The 22,733-nt window shown below is 46.0% G+C and overlaps 1 protein-coding gene across 1 annotated transcript in view; it reads right to left on the reverse strand.

Moving 5' to 3' along the window:
* LOC144825233 (arf-GAP with dual PH domain-containing protein 1-like) overlaps positions 1–21,254 on the reverse strand; it is an 81,038-nt gene extending 59,784 nt beyond the window's left edge. Inside the window, exons 1-2 of the mRNA XM_078684081.1 lie at positions 20,137–21,254; positions 19,392–19,519 (exon numbers count right to left, since the gene is read on the reverse strand). Coding sequence (XP_078540207.1) covers positions 19,392–19,519; positions 20,137–20,452 — 444 coding nt within the window. The 5' untranslated portion in view covers positions 20,453–21,254. The remainder of the gene's footprint in view (positions 1–19,391; positions 19,520–20,136) is intronic.
* Positions 21,255–22,733: the final 1,479 nt, after the last annotated feature.

Raw genomic sequence — 22,733 nt, forward strand, 5'->3', positions numbered from 1 at the left:
AACAGTCAGAGATAGGGGGGGTGGTGCCTGGTATACATTACCCCTGCAGATTAGAACCTGCCCAACATGCCAGCATCTCTCATGGCGTCCGCCCCAGGTGGAGAAGACTCCAGGGCATTCGAGTGAGAGTGTCCCCTTGTCAGCTGCAACTCATATCTCCACCAGTTGTGCCGTCAGTCTGTGCGCTCCAACAAAGTCCCAACCATCGGACCACAGTACGACATGCACCAACTCAGTCACAGCACGGTTACGTGGCTCTGGATCAACGCCTCAATCCCATAACAAAGGTAGCCCAACAGGGACTCGGTCAAGTTCAGGGGGACAAATCAAAGTTCAGATCGATGGTGCGAGGTCCATCAGTGTATAGCAGAGAGGCACCGTCAGTCGCCAGCATTCTCCAAAGGTTCTCCGTCTACACCATCATCCTCTGCGTTTCGCCTGCCTCCTCTAGCAGCGCGGATTTTTTTAATATAGTCCTCCACCTGCTGCGGATTAGTGAAAAAATATTGTTTGGCCTGATGAGTCACTCTGAGACGCGCAGGGTATAGGAGTGCATAGTCCACTTGCATTTCTCTAAGCTTTTTCTTCACATCTAAGAACTTCTTCCGCTGTTCCTGTACCATAGGGGTGAAGTCCGGGTAGACTGAGAAGTTCACACCATCACACGACAGGTTTTGGTTTGTCCGCGCCGCCCGTAGTGCCGCGTCGCGGTCGCGATAGTTGAGCAACCGGGCGATGATAGGCCGCGGCGGTCTCCCTGGTTCGGGCCGTGGACCAAGAGAGCGGTGTGCTCTTTCGACGATAAATTGACTGGAGAAGGCTTCCCTGCCCACTGCAGTCGTGAGGATTCGTTCGACATATTCTTCCATACGTCCTGTGTTGGTGGACTCCGGAACTCCTACGACGCGTATGTTGTTGCGTCTACTCCTCGCCTCCAACTCCTCATTCTTTGCCGCTATCACGCGCAATATGTTGTCCACTCTGGATAGGCGGGTATCGTGGGACGTCGACGTGTCCTCCGCGGCCGATATGCGTCGCTCCGCCTCTGTCAGACGTTCCTCATGGACCTCTAGTTTCTGTGCAACCCCGTCCATCCTCGAGGACAGCCGATCCACTTTGTCCACTATTGTGGCGAAGCCCTGTCTCATCTCCTCCATCATCATGCGCATCTCAGGGGTCATGGACGTGGAGGGGGGTTCAGCGCCCGCCGGTCCACGGGCACCGCCAGAGTCCGCCGTGTCTCGCAGCTGTTTTCTAGCGGCCGCGGGCTCGAAGGAGAGTTTAGGCTGTTTATTGTCGTTCTTCCCCATTGTACGTCTCTTGTAGGGGCTAGAGGCGCTCGGAGATGTACGATTAGCGCGGTCCTCACCGCCCGCCAACGATCTGTTTTGCATCCGTATTATCAGACCAGTGGTCACGCAGATGGTGGCCCCCTCTGCGCAAGGAGCCGTCCAGCAATCCGCAAGAATGCACCACCAGATAAGGTGACTTCCGCTCCAGCAATCGAGGTCACCCGCGTGCACTCACGAGGGGGGTCAGGGGTTCCAATCAGCCCTTGTCCTCACCGCAGTATGGAGGAGAGGTACGCACTCCTGTGGGCCCCAGACACGCGGCACCTCCACAGCACCGCAGTAATCACGCGCCCGTGGGTGCCTTATGGCGTCTGCAGGTGATGTGGACCGTAGTAGGTGCCGAGTGCGCTTGAGCAGTACCCCTGCCTCGCAGGGATGCGCTCAGGATCGTGCTGGAGAGTCTCAGGGGGGAAGTTTACCCGTGCCGGCGGCGGGCGACATCCAGTGAAGGGAACGGCCCAAGACAGTGTCCCCCAGTAGGCTCCTGACGCACCTCAATCCGCCGCTAGCAGCAGCGGCGAGCCCTCGGATGAAGGGTTGACGCTACCGGGCAGCTGTACATAAAGTCCGGGGCCCCGCTCAATTACCTCCCGGTGCAGGCGGCAGGCATCCGCCTCTCGCGTAGTGCCAGCGAGTTCTCGCGTCTCCGCTCAGTGTCTCTGCCTTTGACAGCTGCCAGTGGAAGGGGGAAGACTCACCGCCACAACGGGTCCGCCGAGCAGCAGCAGGTTCCGCACCCTCCGGGCGGGCCGCCCCGCGTCCAAGGCCTGTCTACCTCGTGGCGAGCCCCGGCCTCTCGTGGTCTCGCCTCCAAGCTGTTGCGCCGCCCTTCCGCAGCAGCGCACCTCGGCCAGCCTTCCCACGCGACGAAGTCCGGTGTCCGATGTCGGATCACCGCCAAACTCTGACAGGATCTGCAGGGCACATAAACTCACACTCGCTGCGATTTTCAGGCGAGTATCTGCAGGACAGTAGGATATATGCAGGATAGTGCTGACCAGGCAGCCAGAGCCTCACTAAAGTGCGGCCATTAGCTCGTGCGCCCTCTAGCGCCCCCCCATCTGATACCCAAACTTCATACACATTTGTCAATACCACCTGGCAGACCAATAATCTCTGCAAGAAGAGGTCTGTTAGAGAACACCTTCAAATATATAGACTTCTTCTTGCAAGAGTATGTTAAAAATCTGCCTTCCTTTGTACAGGACTCAAGTGATTTCTTGAGAATTTTGAATGCCTTTAATTGGGACTCCAGTTACTTTATTAATGTTTCTTGGTGTAAGGTCCCTGTACACAAGCATCCACTTTAAAGATGGAATCAGAGCGATAGAACACTACCTGAGTTCAAGACTACTACATTTATGTCATCACAACAGAATGTTGATTACAATGATAACATATTGCCTCAATAACAACTTTTTTCTGTTTTCAAATCAGGTTTTTCAACAAATAAGAGGAGCAGCTATGTGGGCTTATTTTTCCCCTAGCTACTCCTACCTCCACATGGGTTGGTGGGAGGAGATGATTTTGAACAGAGAACATAAAGCAACTGTAGATGGGCATGTAAAAAGGTGGTTAAGTTACATTGACTACTTATTTGTAGTCTGGCAAGGCACAGAGCAGTCAGCCTATGAATTTGTCAGCAAGATCAATCACAATAATGTTAACCTTCCCTTTACTGGATGTGGCGGTTTACATCAAAAATCCAAAAATTGAGACTAAACTGTACCGCAAACCAACTGCTGGTAACAGTTTATTACATGTGACAAGCCATCATCCACGGCATCTCATCCAAAGTATACCATATGGAGAGATGCTTAGGATACGTCGCTCACGTAGCAAAGTTTTTGATCTTGCAGAGGCACAAAGTTCAAGCAAAATAAGATTTCAGGAACCAGGCTATGATGAAAAAACTGTAAATATAGCCATCAAGAAAGCCAATGATTTAGACCGGAATAAATTGCTTGATAACAACTCGAAAGAACCTAGCACAGCTAATACAATAGATCCTGAAATCAAACTTATTTTAACATATAGCCGTCAGCAAAACTCTTTACGCAAGATTGTCAACAAGAACTGGCCAGTGGTCAAAAGTGATCCGGTACTTGGTAGACGGCTGTCTAAACACCCCAGGATCACATTTAGAAAATCTAAATCCAATGCGGATTCCCTGGTCAGTAGTAGTCCAGAGGTTTTGAAAACAACCAATTGGCTCACTGCCCGCAAAGGATTTGTTAAATGTCACAACAGTCGGGCGTGCAGGTATGGAGTAAATAAAACTGTATACAAAACACCTTTTTCAGAGGAAACTGTGAAAATCACCAAATTCCTCACAGGCCGCACCAAATTTGTTGTTTGTGTTAGTTTGCTCTTGTGGGTTGCAGTGTGTGGGCAGTATCAAGTTACAGGCACACAAACATATACTGCAACATATGAGAGCAATCGCCAACAATGATCCAACATATCCAATAGCCCGTAATTTTAAAGATGTGCATGGCAGTGACCTGAACCACCTTTCATACTTTTTGGTTGACTCCATCCCAGTATCTAGATGAGGAGGGAATAGAGAGGCGAAACTGAGACGTCTAGAAAGACAGTATATCATAGAATTAGGTAATAAGGACACAATTCGAGTGAGGATTTTTACACATGGTTATAAGAAAAGAAAAGAATAATGATACCTGTAATGCCTACATTTGAGTTTGGTAAAGTTGGCTAACTTTTCCATAAAATATCATGAATGATTGATACATATTTTGTTTGCATGCTGCTATAACCATTTAAGCTTTAAATACAGAGGTCTGGTAGATTTTTAACTCTGGAATAAAGTTTTTAACTTAATTTGTTTTATTTAATTTCAGGAACAAGTTTTTGTTCCTAAGTAACACGTCTTTTTTACACTTATTGAGCACTTTAGATCAACATAGAAGACAAAAGCATTTAGAAAAACCCATATTGTGAAAACACCCTTTGGATCAAAACGATTGTGCCGGCCATATTGGGTTAGGTCAAAGCATTGTAGCTAATAATGTATTATACAGACATTATTGAACATGCTTTTTCCCCTTTTGAAACATATGATTTTATAACAATATGTTTTAAATGTAGTGTTTTAAATGAAGTAATTTAAATACCTCCATATGATATTTTTATGTATTTTACATGGAAATGTTTTTTATGTATTTAAAATACATTTTAAATGGATTTAACCTAATAATATATATTTAAGCTGGTTTTGCACAGATCAAATGGAAAATTTTGATTGTATCACGAAAAAAATAAAAACATATGCATTTCTTCTATGTTTACACATTGTTTATCACGTGTATGGCACATTGCACTTTAAATAAAGTACCTGGGCTCCAAAAGCGCTTCATGTGGTCAAGGCCGTGTTTGGCCGAAACGCCTCAGGGCGATTATGGTAGTTGAGCAATAAAATATTTGCAAGCACAAGAATTGGGTTTGTGTCCGTCCTTTCCCGAGCGAAGGGAAGCAATGAAGAACGGCGTAAGATATATATATCGTGAACAAGGCAGCAGAGGCTGCTGAAACGCGTAGATGTTATCCTCGCTGAAATAAAAGCACAAAAGTGTCTGTAAACTTTACCTGGAGTGCCGGATGATTATATATATATATATATATATATATATATATATATATATATATATATATAGACGCTCCCTGTCCCACTAGGAATCAAGGCACTCGCGGGTGGGTGCGGTATGCGGTAATGGGCGACCGCAATAACACAACGCTCAGCTTTAGAACTTGTTTTCCAAAGAACCGCACTCGTGGAACCAAAGTTATCAGTGCTCACACCATAAGGTATTTAATCACAAAGTTTAACAGACGCGTTTCAGCCTCAAGCCTTCATCAGTGTCAGTTACATTATGCGAGTTCGCTTGGGTATTAATGCAGACATTCATAAACATGGTTGACGGACTCAGTTGTTGTTTCAGGTCGCGCCATCTTAGAACATGTTAATACATTTTATCTACTTACGCGCTCTATTAGACTCAAAGTGTTACCTTGATTTATAGTATATCGCCGTGTATCGGCATGGCTCCCCGCATTACCACATTGCGGAGAGATACAGAGGGGGCGTAAAGCCTTACAGCCCCGCTATTAAGATTTCCACTTGTCCATCAAGCCATGTATTGGCAAGTCTACGCTTTCATATACCAGCTTATTTACACCACGTGCATTGCCATTCACATTATAAGTTGTTTTAAATTTTAAATTTTACATTCCAAAATGTTGCCAAATTAAATCAAAACATTCAGTCTGTTGCATCATATCCTTACAAGTGTTCATTACTATTCCTAACATTCTCGTCCGCCTCTTCAACATGCTTTTTGTTATTATATCAACTAACTTACATTCTATACAAATTGGGATGGGCGGGATATTATAAAAAATTAGGGATTACTAAAGGGTGATACCAACTTAAATGTTTTCCTTATCACTCAGATTAGCTTATCACATCAGTTCATGATTGTTCATTGTCAGATTTAGAGAGTTCTCTTATTATTTCAGAAACTTGAAACAGGGGAAAGGAAACCGTCCTTCTGGGGACAATTGTTTGCTCAGCTTATATATTGAATTATTTTCCCAAGTGAACAGCCAGTTCTTCTCCGCTGTTCAATCCCAGTGGTGCCTTGGTCATGAGGTCAATGATATACCTGGATTCCAGGCGTCTCAATTTCTTCAATCTGTCTCCTCCTCTTACGCATTCAGGCACAAAGTCAAGGCCAAAATACTGCAATTTACTCCTATCTCTCTGGTGCATTTGATCAAAGTGTCTTGCGACGGGATATGCCGGGTCTGCTTTATCGATCGCCCTTAGATGTTCAAGTACCCTGATCTTGAGTTGATGGATCGTGCTCCCAATGTACTTTAGGCCGCACGGGCAGACCAGACAATAGACCGCATAACTAGTACTGCATGTCATGAACTTATTGATGGTTTTGGACATGTTTACACCCGGAATTTCATATTTCCGCACCCTTCTGCTTCCTATGCAGGCTTTACATTTCCCGCAGGGGTAAAAAAACCCCATCTCTGCAATTTTGCCTGTCTTGATGGTGACTTGTTCAAAATGGCTTTTCACCAGTGAGTCTTTCAAGGACCTTGCCTTGCGGTAAGTGATCAAAGGTTTTGCTGGGATTTCGTCCTTAAGGATGGGATCAGTTCTCAGAATATGCCAATTTTTTTGCAATATTCTTCTTAGATTCGTAGATTCGCTGGTATATGGTGTAATCAAACGAAATTTCCCTTCGTTGCTAGATTGTTCGTTTTTCGGTTTTAGTTTAAAGAGATCCTCTCTTTTGATTTTTCTGACTTTTTTTTGTGTTTTAGCTAGAGAGACAGGGTCATATCCTCTTCTACCAAATCTCTCTATGCAACTCTTTGCTGCCAACTCAAAGTCTTGTTCCCTGCTACTGTTCCTTTTCATCCTGAGCAGTTCACCATACGGGATACTTTGTATCAATCTCGTAGGATGATTGCTATCTGCTCTTAGGATGGAGTTGCCTGCCGTGGGCTTGCGGTATAATGAGGTGTGCAAACCGTCTTTGTCCACATTCACCCTCAGGTCCAAGTAGTCAGCTGTGGTTGAACTGACCGTTCCCGAAAAGTGTAGGTTGCAGTTGTTGTCGTTTAGGATTTCTATATATTGATATGCCCCCTCCATCGTCCCTTGCCACACGATGAAGAGGTCATCAATATATCTGAACCACCTCACCACTTTCCCCGTTTCCTGTCCCTCGATCTGAAGTGCCATGGGCACCCGCTCCTCCCACCAGCCAACGAAAAAGTTCGCATAGCTGGGGGCAAAGCAGGTGCCCATCGCAGTCCCAGATACCTGTGTATATAATTGCTCATCGAACAGGAAAATGTTGCTCGTTAAACAGAATTCTATAAATTCCAGCAACATTTGGTTATGTAGTGCAAACCTTGCAGGTCTTTTGTTTAGGAAATGTTCCACTGCAACTAGACCCTGTTCATGCTTGATGTTGGTATAGAGACTTGTTATATCTAATACCAGTAAGAGATACGATGAATCCCATACCATATCGGGAAATGTAAAGCCTGCATAGGAAGCAGAAGGGTGCGGAAGTATGAAATTCCGGGTGTAAACATGTCCAAAACCATCAATAAGTTCATGACATGCAGTACTAGTTATGCGGTCTATTGTCTGGTCTGCCCGTGCGGCCTAAAGTACATTGGGAGCACGATCCATCAACTCAAGATCAGGGTACTTGAACATCTAAGGGCGATCGATAAAGCAGACCCGGCATATCCCGTCGCAAGACACTTTGATCAAATGCACCAGAGAGATAGGAGTAAATTGCAGTATTTTGGCCTTGACTTTGTGCCTGAATGCGTAAGAGGAGGGGACAGATTGAAGAAATTGAGACGCCTGGAATCCAGGTATATCATTGACCTCATGACCAAGGCACCACTGGGATTGAACAGCGGAGAAGAACTGGCTGTTCACTTGGGAAAATAATTCAATATATAAGCTGAGCAAACAATTGTCCCCAGAAGGACGGTTTCCTTTCCCCTGTTTCAAGTTTCTGAAATAATAAGAGAACTCTCTAAATCTGACAATGAACAATCATGAACTGATGTGATAAGCTAATCTGAGTGATAAGGAAAACATTTAAGTTGGTATCACCCTTTAGTAATCCCTAATTTTTTATAATATCCCGCCCATCCCAATTTGTATAGAATGTAAGTTAGTTGATATAATAACAAAAAGCATGTTGAAGAGGCGGACGAGAATGTTAGGAATAGTATTGAACACTTGTAAGGATATGATGCAACAGACTGAATGTTTTGATTTAATTTGGCAAAATTTTGGAATTTAAAATTTAAAATTTAAAACAACTTATAATGTGAATGGCAATGCACGTGGTGTAAATAATCTGGTATATGAAAGCGTAGACTTGCCAATACATGGCTTGATGGACAAGTGGAAATCTTGATAGCGGGGCTGTAAGGCTTTACGCCCCCTCTGTATCTCTCCGCAATGTGGTAATGCGGGGAGCCATGCCGATACACGGCGATATACTATAAATCAAGGTAACACTTTGAGTCTAATAGAGCGCGCAAGTAGATAAAATGTATTAACATGTTCTAAGATGGCGCGACCTGAAACAACAACTGAGTCCGTCAACCATGTTTATGAATGTCTGCATTAATACCCAAGCGAACTCGCACAATGTAACTGACACTGATGAAGGCTTGAGGCTGAAACGCGTCTGTTAAACTTTGTGATTAAATACCTTATGGTGTGAGCACTGATAACTTTGGTTCCACGAGTGCGGTTCTTTGGAAAACAAGTTCTAAAGCTGAGCGTTGTGTATATATATATATATATATATATATATATATATATATTTTATTTATTTATTTATTATTATTTTTTTCTGGGCTGGAACTGTGTACATACTCGTTAGCAGCTCAAACACGAGGTAACTTACTTGCTTTACACTACTGGTGTCCACGAGGGCATTTTAAACTGCAATATAGGAAAAGGCCTTCAGGACCTATTAATAGGAAAATATGGTGTTCTTAACGTGACTACAATGCCCAGCATGCATTGGATTGAACTGACATCGCACTCAGCGGAGATTAATTAAATGCGTCAAGAACTTCCTGTGGGTCAATCCTGGCAGTGACCTTTGATAAAGAGAGGCGATCTCGAAACGCGTCAGGTCTGGATATTGCTCACCCGGGAAAAATAAAGCAAGGTGCCTTTCAAATGAAAGCCGGATGGTTAGTTTTTGTTGTGTGCGCTCCTAAGCTTACGGGCGTTTTGTTGATTACCATATATATATATATATTTAAATATATATATATATATATATATATATATATATATATATATATATATATATATATATATATATATATATATATATATATATATAGTCTCTGAAAAAAGGTTAATATGTTGTTATGGTTAATATCTATAACTCACTAACTCACGCCCCTTACCATGCATACTCTTGTCTTCAATTAAGTCATTTAAAATGTTGCAACAATGTTATCAATTATGTTATATTATCACCTAAAACGTTTTGCACAGAAGACAGATCAACAAAAATGATATACAATTACGTCCGTCAGACTCTTCCTGTCTCAGAGATGTGTGGAGTTTCTTCAAAAGCCCACCAACACCAGAGCCAACAATCGAGCCCTGGTTTACAATTTCTTTCACTGTTTACTGACCATGCATGACTTGATAATAAAAAATTGAATTATTAGAAACTGGACGTGAATGAAAGCTATGCATTTTTTAAATGTAGCCATAATTGTAAGTTTAGGGATAGGAGTCATTTATACCACTCCAAATTCTTGTTTACCCATATTGCCTGTTGACTTTGAGAAGCTTTTTTGATAAAGTGCTGTTTATAGACAACAACTTGCAGGGGCGTGGCTTGGGAGCCGATGGGACAGGCTGCGTGAGCACTGAGCTCCACGCCCGATCCCCATTTTTATCCTGTATATCGCACTTCCCCGACCACATTGGCGACCGCAGGCGGGCTGGGACCGCGCTGGAGCAGAGGCGAAGTTTGAGCGAGCCCTGGACTGGAGTTTCGGTCGCTTGAGGAAGAGGGGTGATCCGCCGAAGAACGAAACAAAATGGCGCCGTGTCCGACAGTCTAAGTCGGAGCACTGAGATCGGCAGCGATTGGAGTGGGAGTGTGGCTGCAGGCGGGCGCTCGTGATCGCAGCGCAGGAATCCTGACGGTAGCTGGTTCTGAGGCGGCAAGTGCGGAGAATAAATCTGGTGCCGCCCGGCTGGGGGGCGACCAGAACTGCGGAGCACCAGCAGTGAAAGCGGCAGAGAAACCGGAGATCCGGGAAAGAAGGACCCGACGCGGAGGCGTCGCGGAGGGCATATGAACACCGCGGGGCTGCGAGGTACGGCCCAGGGGCAGAGAGACGGAGCGGCAGATCCCGGCCAGCACAGGGTGAGCACTGAGAGGAAATCACTTTGATTGGAGGTAAAGGGAAGGCGGCGGCGCACCCTATGTGGCAGCGATAAGCGGAAGCAGAGGAACGCATATGCAAGGAAAGATTCACACCCTGCGTGACGACACCAAGGCCCTGTGAATTGGACAAGCGGGACGTGGTGTGGCCAGCCTGGGGGCGGGCTGGTCGGCGCTCGGCGGGGTGAAGGCGAACGGCCGAGACATAATGGCAGAAGGAGCAGCTCTGGAGGACGGAGGCCTGATAGGGCCGTGGGATCTCAGGTGCTGAACGGACTGCAATGGCGAGACGACAAGCGGTGGTTCTGCCCCAGATGTCTTGGTGGCGAGCAGTGCCCCTGATACTGGATTGAGCCCAGGAGGAGAAGCGAAGGCAGACCGGGACAGATTCAGGGGCTGGGGCATGGAATTGAGCGGCCAACGGCGGACACAGGAGCCCGCTACCGGGACAGCCTTTGGGGGCAGAGCAGTGCGTGAAAGCCGAGACAAGGTGCGATCGGCTTGGGGGCACTCGGGTCGGCACTTGGTGGAGTGAGAGAGCGTAGCCACAAAACTAGGAGGCCAGCTGAAGAGGGTGTGAACCTGGAGAAAAGGCACCCAGCAGAACTGTGGAGGCCTGACCACTGCACCATCCCAGTTCAGAACCTGGCTATATGCAAATTAGTCTGTCCCTGGCCCAGTGCATCATGGGAACAGGGCAGACCAAACTACCAAGCCAATTCTTCACTGGAAAGGAAACAAGCTTCCGGGGACCGGTTTCTGGCATTACAGCCGTCTTCGGCCCGGCTTGCTTGAATCCTGATGGTGCAGTGAGCAAGGGACTCACATCTGAGCATACCCTTCCACACTTGTGGTGGCCAAAATATTTCAAAAAGGGGGTGGTGATGGACAGAGTATCTGAGTTAATCAGAACACTCCTACCCAGTCAACAGATCAGGGCTTGATCCATCACCGTTTTTTAGCTCACTGCACCATCCCAGTTCAGAACCTGGCTATATGCAAATTAGTCTGTCCCTGGCCCAGTGCATCTGCTTAATTCAGACACTCTGTTCATCACCACCCCCTTTTCTGAATCGTTTTTGGCCACTATAGGTGTGGCAGGGTATACTCAGACATGAGTCCCTTGCTCACTGCTCCATCAGGATTCAAGCAAGCCGGGCCGACGACGGCTGAAATGCCAGAAACCGGTCCCCGGAAGCTTGTCTCCTTTCTGGTGAAGAATTGGCTTGGTAGTTTGGTCTGCCCTGTTCCCATGATGCACTGGGCAAAGGACAGACTAATTTGCATACAGCCAGGTTCTGAGCTGGGATGGGGCAGTGAGCTAAATAACTGTGATGGATCAAGCCCTGATCTTTGGACTGGGTAAGAGTGGTCTGCTTAATTCAGACACTCTGTTCATCACCACCCCCTTTTCTGAATCGTTTTTGGCCACTATAGGTGTGGCAGGGTATACTCAGACATGAGTCCCTTGCTCACTGCTCCATCAGGATTCAAGCAAGCCGGGCCGACGACGGCTGAAATGCCAGAAACCGGTCCCCGGAAGCTTGTCTCCTTTCTGGTGAAGAATTGGCTTGGTAGTTTGGTCTGCCCTGTTCCCATGATGCACTGGGCCAGGGACAGACTAATTTGCATATAGCCAGGTTCTGAGCTGGGATGGGGCAGTGAGCTAAATAACGGTGATGGATCAAGCCCTGATCTTTGGACTGGGTAAGAGTGGTCTGCTTAATTCAGACACTCTGTTCATCACCACCCCCTTTTCTGAACCATATATACCCAGCGCGAGATTCTAGCACGATTTATGGATTATTATGAGACGCTGTATAAAAGTGCTCTGGAGGTGGGGGACATAGATCTCGAAGCCTACTTGGAGAGTGCCCCACTCCCGCGGCTGGAAGAGGAACAAGCGGTTTCACCAGGCCGAGGCATTACGCTTGACGAGATCAGGGGCGCGATTAAACAAATGGCTCGGAACAAGACTCCGGGGGTGGATGAATTGCCCATAGAATTCTATTTGTGATATGTGGATACGCTGGCCCCGCGTTTGTTGGAGGTTTATAAGGAAGCGCGAGACCTAGGTGGTCTTCCCATGTCCATGAGAGAGGCGCTTATTATCCCATTATAAAAACAAGGAAGAGAGGGTACAGATGTGACAACTTACAGGCCATTGTCGATGCTGACCATGGACTATAAAATTTCGAGTCGGATATTGGCGACTCGTCTTATACAGCACATGACAACCTTGATACATGAGGACCAAGCTGGGTTCATCCCAACCGGGAACACAGCTACAAATATACGTCGATTGCTGAGGATTATGGGGGAGGACCAAGGGGGCTCAGGTACACCTACGATATTGTCAGTAGACATAGAAAAAGCGTTTGATAGTCTGGAATGGCCATACCTATACATAGCATTGGGGCAGTTTGGGCTGGGGGATGAGTTCGTAGGGTGGACTAGGGTGCTGTATGCTTCGGCAGTAGCAAGGGTGCCAGTGGGGGCGCTAATATCGTCCCAATGTCAAGTAGCACGAGGCACGAGACAGGGATGCTTGCTTTCTCCGCTCTTATTTGCACTAGCAATAGAACCCTTAGCAGCAACAGCTCGACTGGGAGAATGTTTTGAAGGCCTAAGATTTAGAAGAGAACCACAGTACATATCGCTCTATGCGGATGACCTATTGCTATTTTTGGCGGACACCGGGAGGGGGCCGAAGGGAGCGGTAGATTTACTGTTGCAATTTGGAAACATCTCGGGGCTGAGAGTGAATTGGAAAAAGACGAGTTTGTTCCCGGCGAGATCTAGCGCGGTGATACCGGTGCTCTCTTGGGAGGTGCGTTGGGAGCCGACATGCTTGACATGTTTGGGTGTGGGCATTTACCATGACACTGTAGACATGCTGGAAGGGAATATAGGGAGATGTATAAGAGCTCTGAAGGGTAGTATGACATTTTGGTCGACACTTCCATTGTCGGTGATGGGACGGATAGCACTACTGAAAATGGTGGCCTTATCTAGAGTGTTGTATTTCTTTAGAACTCTACCAGTATGGGTCCCGGTCTCGGTCTTTAAGTCATTGAAACTATGGCTGCCAGGTTCCTGTGGAGAACTGGAAGAAGGAGGTAGCACAAGCGACATTAATGAGACCAAGGGCTGAGGGTGGACTAGCGGTTCCGGACTTCGAGCTCTATTACTTAGCCGTCCAACTTCAGGTTTTGACGCAAGCAGTTGCGGTGGAATTTAGGGGGCCGGAGCACTTGAGAGGGAGGCGAATCCAGAGACATGTATTGTCCTTTGTGGTCCTGCAGCAAAAGCTTGACCTGAGAGATCTTACACAGGAGGAGAAAACGCTAAGACTGTGTTGGAATCGTAGTCAGCGTAAGGCTGAGGTGTTGCACCCATATGCCCCAGAAATCCCGTTAGAAATTATCACAGCGTTACCCCATGGCGGAGACTGAACGCCCTTGATGGAGTGGGAGCAGGCAGGAATACAGGTGCTAAGCGACTTGTATGAAGAGGGGGAAATTATTGCCTTATCAGATGTTAGGTGAGAGATATGATCTTCCGAGAGGAGGGTTCCTACTACATGCTGCTATAGTGGCTGCAATTAAGACACACTGGAAGGCGGGATCAGCAGAGCCCAAAACAACGAAGGCATGTCAGTATGTGGTGATGGCAGCGGGGACCTTCAAGGCCGTCACTTGCCTTTACTCCAGAATATTAAATGAGGGGCTAAAGCCACTGGACACGCTGCGACAAAAATGGGAGACAGGCATTGGGAAGCCCATTCCAGAGTCCACGTGGGGACAGGTGATTCGTAGGGCCTGGAAGGGGACTAGGAATGCACGGTTCCAAATGGTGGATTTCTTCATTCTACACAGGGCATATTTAACTCCGGGTAAGTTTAAGAAATACTTTCAGTTGGAGGATGCAGTGTGTCCTAGATGTGCAGGAGAAGGGGTAGAGCTGGAGCCCATGCTATGGGAATGCCCAAAATTAGGAGGATATTGGGACGAAGTAGGAAACCTGTTAAATGCAATTACCGACAGGCAACTAGATTTCAATATAGCTACGTGCTTACTGCATTGGTTTCCGCACACGTCCAAGACAAAGGTGACCAGTTAATTCGTGGACATGGGATTGAGATTAGCGAAAAGGGAGATAACGATGCACTGGAAGTCGAAGGAAGGCCCCAACAGTAGAAGATGGAGGGCAGAGTTTGGTAAATGGGACAGTAGTGAGAGTGCCATTAGATTCCAACAGGCACGGTGCTTGAACAATGAAAAGGCGCTGGAAACGGCGGCGGCCTGGGAGACACTAGTGCAACCGTTGAAAGATCGACAACCAGAGGGTGAATGAATGAGGAGCGTAGTTGCCAAGTGGGCTCTGCACATTGCAATTACAGGTGTGATCGTGTTGTGGCTGGCCCTAAAGACGTGATTTCTTTTGACACTTTATGTAATACACTCCAGTGGCAGGGGAGGAGGGAGGGATCCAGAGGAGGCAGGAGTAATTTTGGTAGTTGATTGTTTACACATTTAGGAGGGGATGGAGATCATGGGGAGTTTACAGGGCTGCCATTGTTTGGGGATCTGATGCTGCTGTTGAGCACATTGCAAGTGTGGTAGTGTTAAGTTCCAGTTATTGACTCGAAGTATTATATCAATGTCTTGCACTGCTCCATGTACTTTGTTATTATGCAATTAATAAAATATGTTTAAAAAAATATATATAAACAACAACTTGCAAGCAACCTGTATAATAAATGTAATAGATGAAAGCAAATGTCCTACCATAATGTGTTTCCCCACTTCTCCCAAATAAAAGTGTACCTTACAAGTGTGGGTAGGCCTATCACTATGGGATAGGAAATGCCCGAGAACACAGGTATGAAAAGCAGAAGAAAGAACTTTGGAATTAAGTCAATTATTACGATATGGGTGCACTGCGGTGTTTGGGCCCAGGGACAACTGACAGTTAGGGAATCCACCCAACCCCAGACACTACTGAAAACTCAACACTTAGGGCCCGATTTGGATGTCATGCGGAAAGCCATCCGACAGTCTGTCGGAGGCTTTCTGCTCGACATCCAGGGTTTCCCTCTGACTGCCGTATTATGTTGATGGCAGTCGGAGGGAAACCTGTGGGGGGATTTTGCTTCTCTTCCGACGGATGAAGAGGAGCGGAACTGTAAACCCTTGAATGGCGGTGGAGCCAGCCGCGGCTCCTCCATTGGGTATAAGATGTCGGTTTCCGACAGTCTTTGCATGTCTGCCTTTCCAACATTAATGCTGAGGGATGCTGTCATTTTCATTTACCCAGAATATCATGTAAACATTAAACCTGGTTCCAAAAGAGAATTTCTTTACATTTCTATGACAAAAAGTTAAAAAATGTATGTGGAACAGAAAAAGTCCCACCGCACAACGTTCCCACACTCCTATAGATAAAAACAGTAACTCACATGTGTGGGTGTGTCAACGAAAAAAAATCCCATACTGGGACCCTGTGAAGTCAGTGTAGTTAGTGTCAATGTGGTCTTCACATGGTCAAAGTTTTTGCCTGTTCCTGTACCACATAATAGGCCTACCCACACATGCGGGCTACTGTTTTTTATCTGAAGTATAGGAGTGTTGGGTGGTATGACATTTACTGTTTTCTGAAGTTCTTTCACAGAATAGCAAAGAAAATGTGATTTTTAACTAATACTTTGATATTTGCAGGTTATTCTGGGTATAAAAGGTGATGAGATTCACACAAGCCACATCACCCTGAATTTCCTGAGTTTCTAGTTTTAAGAAATGTCTGGGACGTGTAGGTTTCCCTGCGTGCCAGCAACTCTGGGCCTAACTACTGTAATTATACCCCAAGGAAACAACCCATCAAAAGAGTTCTGTGATATTTAGTTACTGGAAACGCTCTCAACGCCATTGAAAAACTACACTTGCCAGATTCCGCCACACTCAGAAGACCCAGGGCAACACAGATGTGGGTCAACCTTTAGCAGAGATATCCTCCTCTGTAATGAAGACTGGAGATGGTTTCTGTGCTTTTGGAAAAATTGCTGAAAATCTGACAAACATCATGTTCAAAGCATATATCTGGCAAGCCAATCAGGGTGAGGGAGATCTAGCACCCAGCAATAGAAACATTAGAATATGTAGGTATCAAAAATATATGGTTGGAGTGGATTGCCACATAGTCCAGGGGTGAAACCTGCGAACAAAAGACAGGTCCTCTAAACTGGAATTTTGATTTCAGTTGCTTTAAAAAAAAAAAAAATCAGTTGCACATGGGCATCTCGAACATACATGCCTGGTACCCCAATAGTCAGGAGACCGAGCGGAACATAGATGTGGATCAAGTCGCATGTTCCTGCTAGAGGGGGGCTGGAGGTGTGTCTGGCACCCAGAGATAGAAACCTTGGGATATGCAGACATTTAAAATATATGATCATGGCTGGTTTTCATGCAGCCCAGGGGTAATATCTGCGAGCAAAAGACAGGTACCCCAACTAGACAATTCGCTTTCAATTACCTTCTAAATTTCCACAATGCACTGCACTTGGTTTTTAACATTTGGGCACCCCAAAACCACTGGAAATCCATACAATTTATCATACCCTCTGTTCAGGAGGCCCTGGTGGAACACAGATTTGGGTCAAGCCATGGCAGGTCTATGTACCTGCTTGAGGGAAACTGGAGGGAATTATCATGAATTGGAAAACAATTGCTGAAAATCAGAAAAATACAGTTTTCAATGCATTGTTCCAGCCAGCCATTCTGGGAAAAGGGAGCCTTCCTTCCTCATGTAGTACATCATCAAAATATATCGCGATTTTACACTTTCGTATATAGTCCTGAGTTTGATATCTGTCGTTCAATGAACAGTACCCCATAAAAATGGATTCTGCTACAATTTTGTGATCTGGGTTAATGTTACCTAATTTATTGTGCAGACTACATTCGCTGGAAAATCCAAACATAATTTGGTATTGCCAGACTTCAGACATTCTGGGCAACATTTCTTTTCTTAGCATTCCAGGATTTCCTTATCCATTTGTTAAATGTAAACAATATTGAGCAACGTTGTTAAAAAAAATTAAAAGATTTCCAAATTTTTCATTACATTTTCAGGCTGCAATGAGATATTGATTTGGAGTTTGCACCAATACCTAGCCCTGAATGTGCCCAAAAAGTATATAGTGTTTATTGGTGTACCAAGAAACTAAGTAGATACATATATTTATACAATCTAATGGTGCGCAAACACCCCATCAGTGAAAGGGTTAAGTATTTTTCTAAACTGTGCTTCCACCCATGGATATGGTCCTCTATTGGCTAATAAGGCCATATTGCCTGAGGGTGGCACACATGATCTTGGGCCTTTGGCATCTACTCCGCAGTCCCTACAGTGAACCGGTTTGTCTCTTTAGGGACAGTGGGAAAGTCACTGCCTGCCTTTTTCTGTGTGGACTGTGAGACCTGGAGCACTTGCAATTCTGTAAAACAGGTTTCTTCAACGAGTAGCTTGTGAGGTACTGGTAGCACTCCAACTACCTGTTAGTAGCTCTCCTGTGTGCAGCCTACCCTACTAAATGAGACGCTTTTGCTTGGCTGAAATAATTTACATATACCACATTTGAAAGGGTGTATTTGAGATGAAAATGTGTTTATTTTCATGACCTCATGAGCTGATATTTGAAAGAAAATGGTTGAATTTCCAAAATATATTTAAAACTGATATCTGAGTGATAAATCGTGTGGCATGGAGGAGACCTTTTACAAATGTTATTACCTTGGTAACAGAGGAACCTGCAGCTATGGCTGTTATGTATTACCCATATAGAGGCATTTCATATTGACAAAGCCTTTATTACATTACTGCTGGCAACCAATCAGCTTTATATATTTTTGGGAAATTCTGCCATTTTCTTTAAAATATCATGAGTTCATGAAAATAAACACATTTTCATCTCAAATACACACTTTCAATTTTGGTATATGTAAATTATGTCAGCCTAGCTAAAACTTCTAATTTAGTAGGGTTGGCTGCATACAGGAGAGCTACTTACAGGTAGCTGGAGAGCTACCAGTAGTTCATGAGCTACTCGTTGTAGAAGCCTGCTAAAAGCCATATTTACAAAGCAATGTTCCAGTAGGAATCACTTAGAAATACTGTGACATGATTACACAAGTAGAATCCAGTTAAAGTTAGATTTTGGATTTCTCAGTCTCCGACATTAAATGCAAACATGATTAAGAGCAATAAGTGGACGTTTCAACCCCTCGTGGTTATTTAAGCAGAGCCTTCTTCAGAACACTAACACCTATAGGAAGATATAGGAACTATCAGTGTCTACTCATGAATAAATAAGAAATGTAATAACACAACAAAAGGTCTTGGATGAGTGATACCATAATACAGCTCACTTGACCACAGACATAAATCAATGTAATACATTTGATGCCAGACACTGAGAAATCCAAAATATTATTTTAACTGGATTCTACAGTGCCATCACTTGAAGCACCTATTCACTTATTGAAATTGTCACATTATATATATATATATATATATTCCTCAGAGTTTCCCCACATTTTAAGGCAGCACTCCAGGCAGGTGGATTTCAACAGAAACTTTATTTCAAAAAAAGTTTCTGTTGAAATCCACCTGCCTGGAGTGCTGCCTTAAAATGTGGGGAAACTCTGAGGAATATATATATATATATATATATATACATATATATACACATACACATAGAAATATGTGTGTGTATATACCTGTACATCTAATCTAAATTACCACTGTTATGATTGTGTAGTTCATTGGTTGTAACAGCGGGACATTATGTTAGTTAGCCCCTGTGCAAAGTATGGTAAAGTATTTCTGAGTGATTCCTACTGGGGCATTGTTTTGAATACTGAATTACCCCAGTTCCATTGGAATTCAAGGTGCCCGGTGTTTGATTTTCACATTATCTCTGTAGGCAGCAGTTGGTTGACAACCTCTGGCATGGCCTGTGAATTTGCCCTCTCACCTGCACCTCTGCCGCCTCCCACGGGTCCTCCAGGCACTTCACCTGGCTGTGTTCATAGAGGTTCTGGTGGATGCCGGAGCAGTTCGTGCAGATAAACACTCCCAATGTGTAGGAAGCCCAGGTTGTTTCTGCAGGAGAAAGAGAATGATGCCATCAGATGGACTATAGGTTACACAGGAAGTGCAGGAAAAGAGTCCTTACTGCTTTATTTACAGTCTATATGGCATGAATACCAGGCAGCTCAGGAAGTGCAGAGGGGAGACGAAGGGAAAGCAGAAACTTCAGAGGGAAACAAATGTTAACAGTGGAGAGAAGAAAGTTCAAAAATTCTAAAAGAGAGTGAGGGTATTATTAAGTCTGTATAAATCAACAGATGTATGCTAGAATATCACATACAAAAATATTGCTTTACATATTGTGCCCAACATATTGTTTACAAAATATTGTCCCATTAGGTGTAGATTTTTCATTATTAATCCCAGTGGGGCAATATTTTCGACATCAATATTTAGGGCATACTATTTACCTAAGACAATATCCTGACTACAATATTCGGTATCACTTCAATTCAATACCCCTCCTTGAGATGGCACTAGAGCTGGAAAACCTATAGTCCCTATATCTGCCGCCAAGCTGTTATCTCTATTATTGGACCTAGTCAGAAATGACCCCCATCTCAGAATACGAGGCCCCAATGGCACTTTAATGCAGAGAGTGCTTCCACCCCAGCTGCCCCAGAGCTCACCTGCAGCACCACAGTCAGCACATGTGTCATTTCCTGCCTGCTGGGCCAGCGCTTTCATGGCCTGCCGGTGGTCGGTCTCCTTGGTGCCCTCCATGTCATGTGGGGTGACAGTGTGCGCCACCAGTCCTGCGTCTTCTCGCCCGCAGGCCTCGCTGACCTCGCGTGGGTCCTCTAGGTTGCTCCGCTTGTCCCCCGTGAACTCAGAGCTCAAGCTTCTGGTCTCCTTTGCCTCAGTGAACTCGTAGAATACGAAGCCCCCACCAGTGGTCGGTTCAATGCTCAAAGTACGTGGAAGCGGAACAGGTAGGCCGCTCATAGGTGTGTAAAAATATGACAGATAGAAATTTTTAAACCATCTGGAATTCCTCTGGGTGACTCTTAAGTACAGGGCCAGCGACACAAATTCCAGATAATCTGTGTGGGTGACTGCAAAGCTGGATTTTCAAAGTTCGTGGGCACGGTTCCTTAGATAGATCCTTGGCTGCACTCCTGTGGGGTGGCAGCGCCCCAAAAGACAGGATATTTTGGCAAACCCAAGAGGCAAATGTTAATTGTATTTAAGTGGTTCATTCATTTGATAATGGGAACGCAAGTAACCCAGAGAGAGTCCATGCCGCTAAATAGTTTTAGCATCACTATGGGGCCGCATCTCACCTTCATGTGAAGCTGTGTTGTAAATAGGCCCAATGTTGACACCCCGGAAAAGCAAACGACAAGGCAGAGCTGAGCCCCTAAAGGGCCGCGAGGCTTCCCCTCCTGCTCGGTGGCACTTGCTGTCAACACTTTCGTACTTGCTGTTTCGTGAGCTGAAGGCCAGATGTTCGCATTGACTGGTGGGGTCCTCCCGGGGCCCCACAAGCTCCACGGCGCCTCCCTCGTGAGCTGGGGCACAGCAGAGCAGTAATGTTTCTCGTCCCGTGCGTTGGACGTGAGTGTCGACGCTCGGGCACGGCGGCCCCTCCCAGCAATGGTCGCCTCGGGGAGCACAAGGCCCGCAGCCCTCGGCGTGAAGGTGCAGCGTCACCCGGAAGCCCCACCGGCCGGCTCCCTCCTGGCTCTGCGGAGGCCTCGCAGGCAGCACAGGGTCGATGGCGGGCTGCGTCAGTCTGAGGTCTTTCGGGAGACGGAGGCAGGGCTCCCCTCCCTGAGCCTGCAAACCGGTTCCACCGCATGCTCGGGGCCTGCCGGGGCAGGTAGGTGCCTGGGGCGCCTGGCAGGCAGGGTCCCAGCAGCTGCGCAGCAGGCGAAGCTGGACAGAGGGGGAGGTTATCACAGACCTCTGAGAGGAGTTCAGGAACCCACCCTCTCCGCAGACCCCCAGAGGGTGGAAGATACACGCAGACCAAGGAAGAGGGGCAGGAATTCAGACCTGTCATATTTATTCTTACTTTTGCTTATACAGTCTGTTCATGCTATTTTTGTTTGCTCTATTCCTGCAACAGTTCACTCATGTAACGTAACGGGTTCTATTTTACAGCGCTCTGACACCTTCGGGTAAAGTCCGCGCTTGATAAAAATGCATGAAATAAAATAAATAAATACCGACATGTACAGCTCAACCGCTGTCGAGATACTTACCGGCTCACAGACCAACACAGACGTACGGGGGGAAGGAGTGACTCGTTGCCTCACAGACCAAAGGGATGCAACAACTCCCTGCCTCACAGACCTGTAAGGGTACAAAGTTGAGTTCCTTTTGAGGTGAGGGCAGAAACAGACCAACATGCGAGTACAGAGTAAGTCACTGCCTCACAGGCCTCTCTCTAAAAGTGCAGGAACTTGCTGTTTCCCACATCATAGATCCCCAGAAGGAGGCAGGAATTCACTCCTTCGGAGACTTAACCCAAAGAGGTGTAGCAGCACGCTGCCTCACAGACCAGCAGAGTGGAGAGGTACACTGCACCCCAGACCAAGAAAGGAAGAAGTGCTCAATACATCACAGGGTTCTAGAAGGGTGCAAGAGTCCCGTCTCCGAGACCTCTAAAAGCGCACATAGGTATTCACCGCTACACAGAACTCTATGCGGGTGCTGCTGCTCCCTGCTGCACAGATCTCCAAAGGGAAGCGAATGCTCTGATACTCCTGCAGTGAAGGAAGGTACTCACTGATGGAGGATCTTGCAGAGAAGGGTAGGTTCCAACTGTTGCATACTCCTGCATAGAAGCGTAGCTACTCACTGCTTTACATTTCTGCAGGGAAGGAAAGTACTGACTGACTTACAGGCCCTGCTGGGAAGGAGAGGTATTCACTCTTTCACAGTCCCTGCACCACGAAGAGGGCACTCACTCGCCCACATTCTTGCAGAGGACTGCATGCTTTGAATACCTTTCAGTGCATTGCATGGCAGTGCAGGTACACACTGTCTGTGTTTAAAGTCTATTTTTTAGCCTGTCAGAGAAGGGTATCACTTACTGAGAGTCCCTGCGAAATATTGTAGTCATTCCCTGCCAGAAAGTCTCCAAATAGGAGGGCTGGTATTCTCAAATCGGTACAAAAGGGGGTGGTGATGGACGGAGCATCTGAACCAATCAAACACTCACACCCAGTCAAAAGATCTGGGTTTTAATCCATCACCGTTCTTTAGCCCACTCTGCCAC

Source organism: Lissotriton helveticus, chromosome 1_1 (assembly GCF_964261635.1).
Source record: "Lissotriton helveticus chromosome 1_1, aLisHel1.1, whole genome shotgun sequence".
NCBI classification, from domain to species: Eukaryota; Metazoa; Chordata; class Amphibia; order Caudata; family Salamandridae; genus Lissotriton; species Lissotriton helveticus.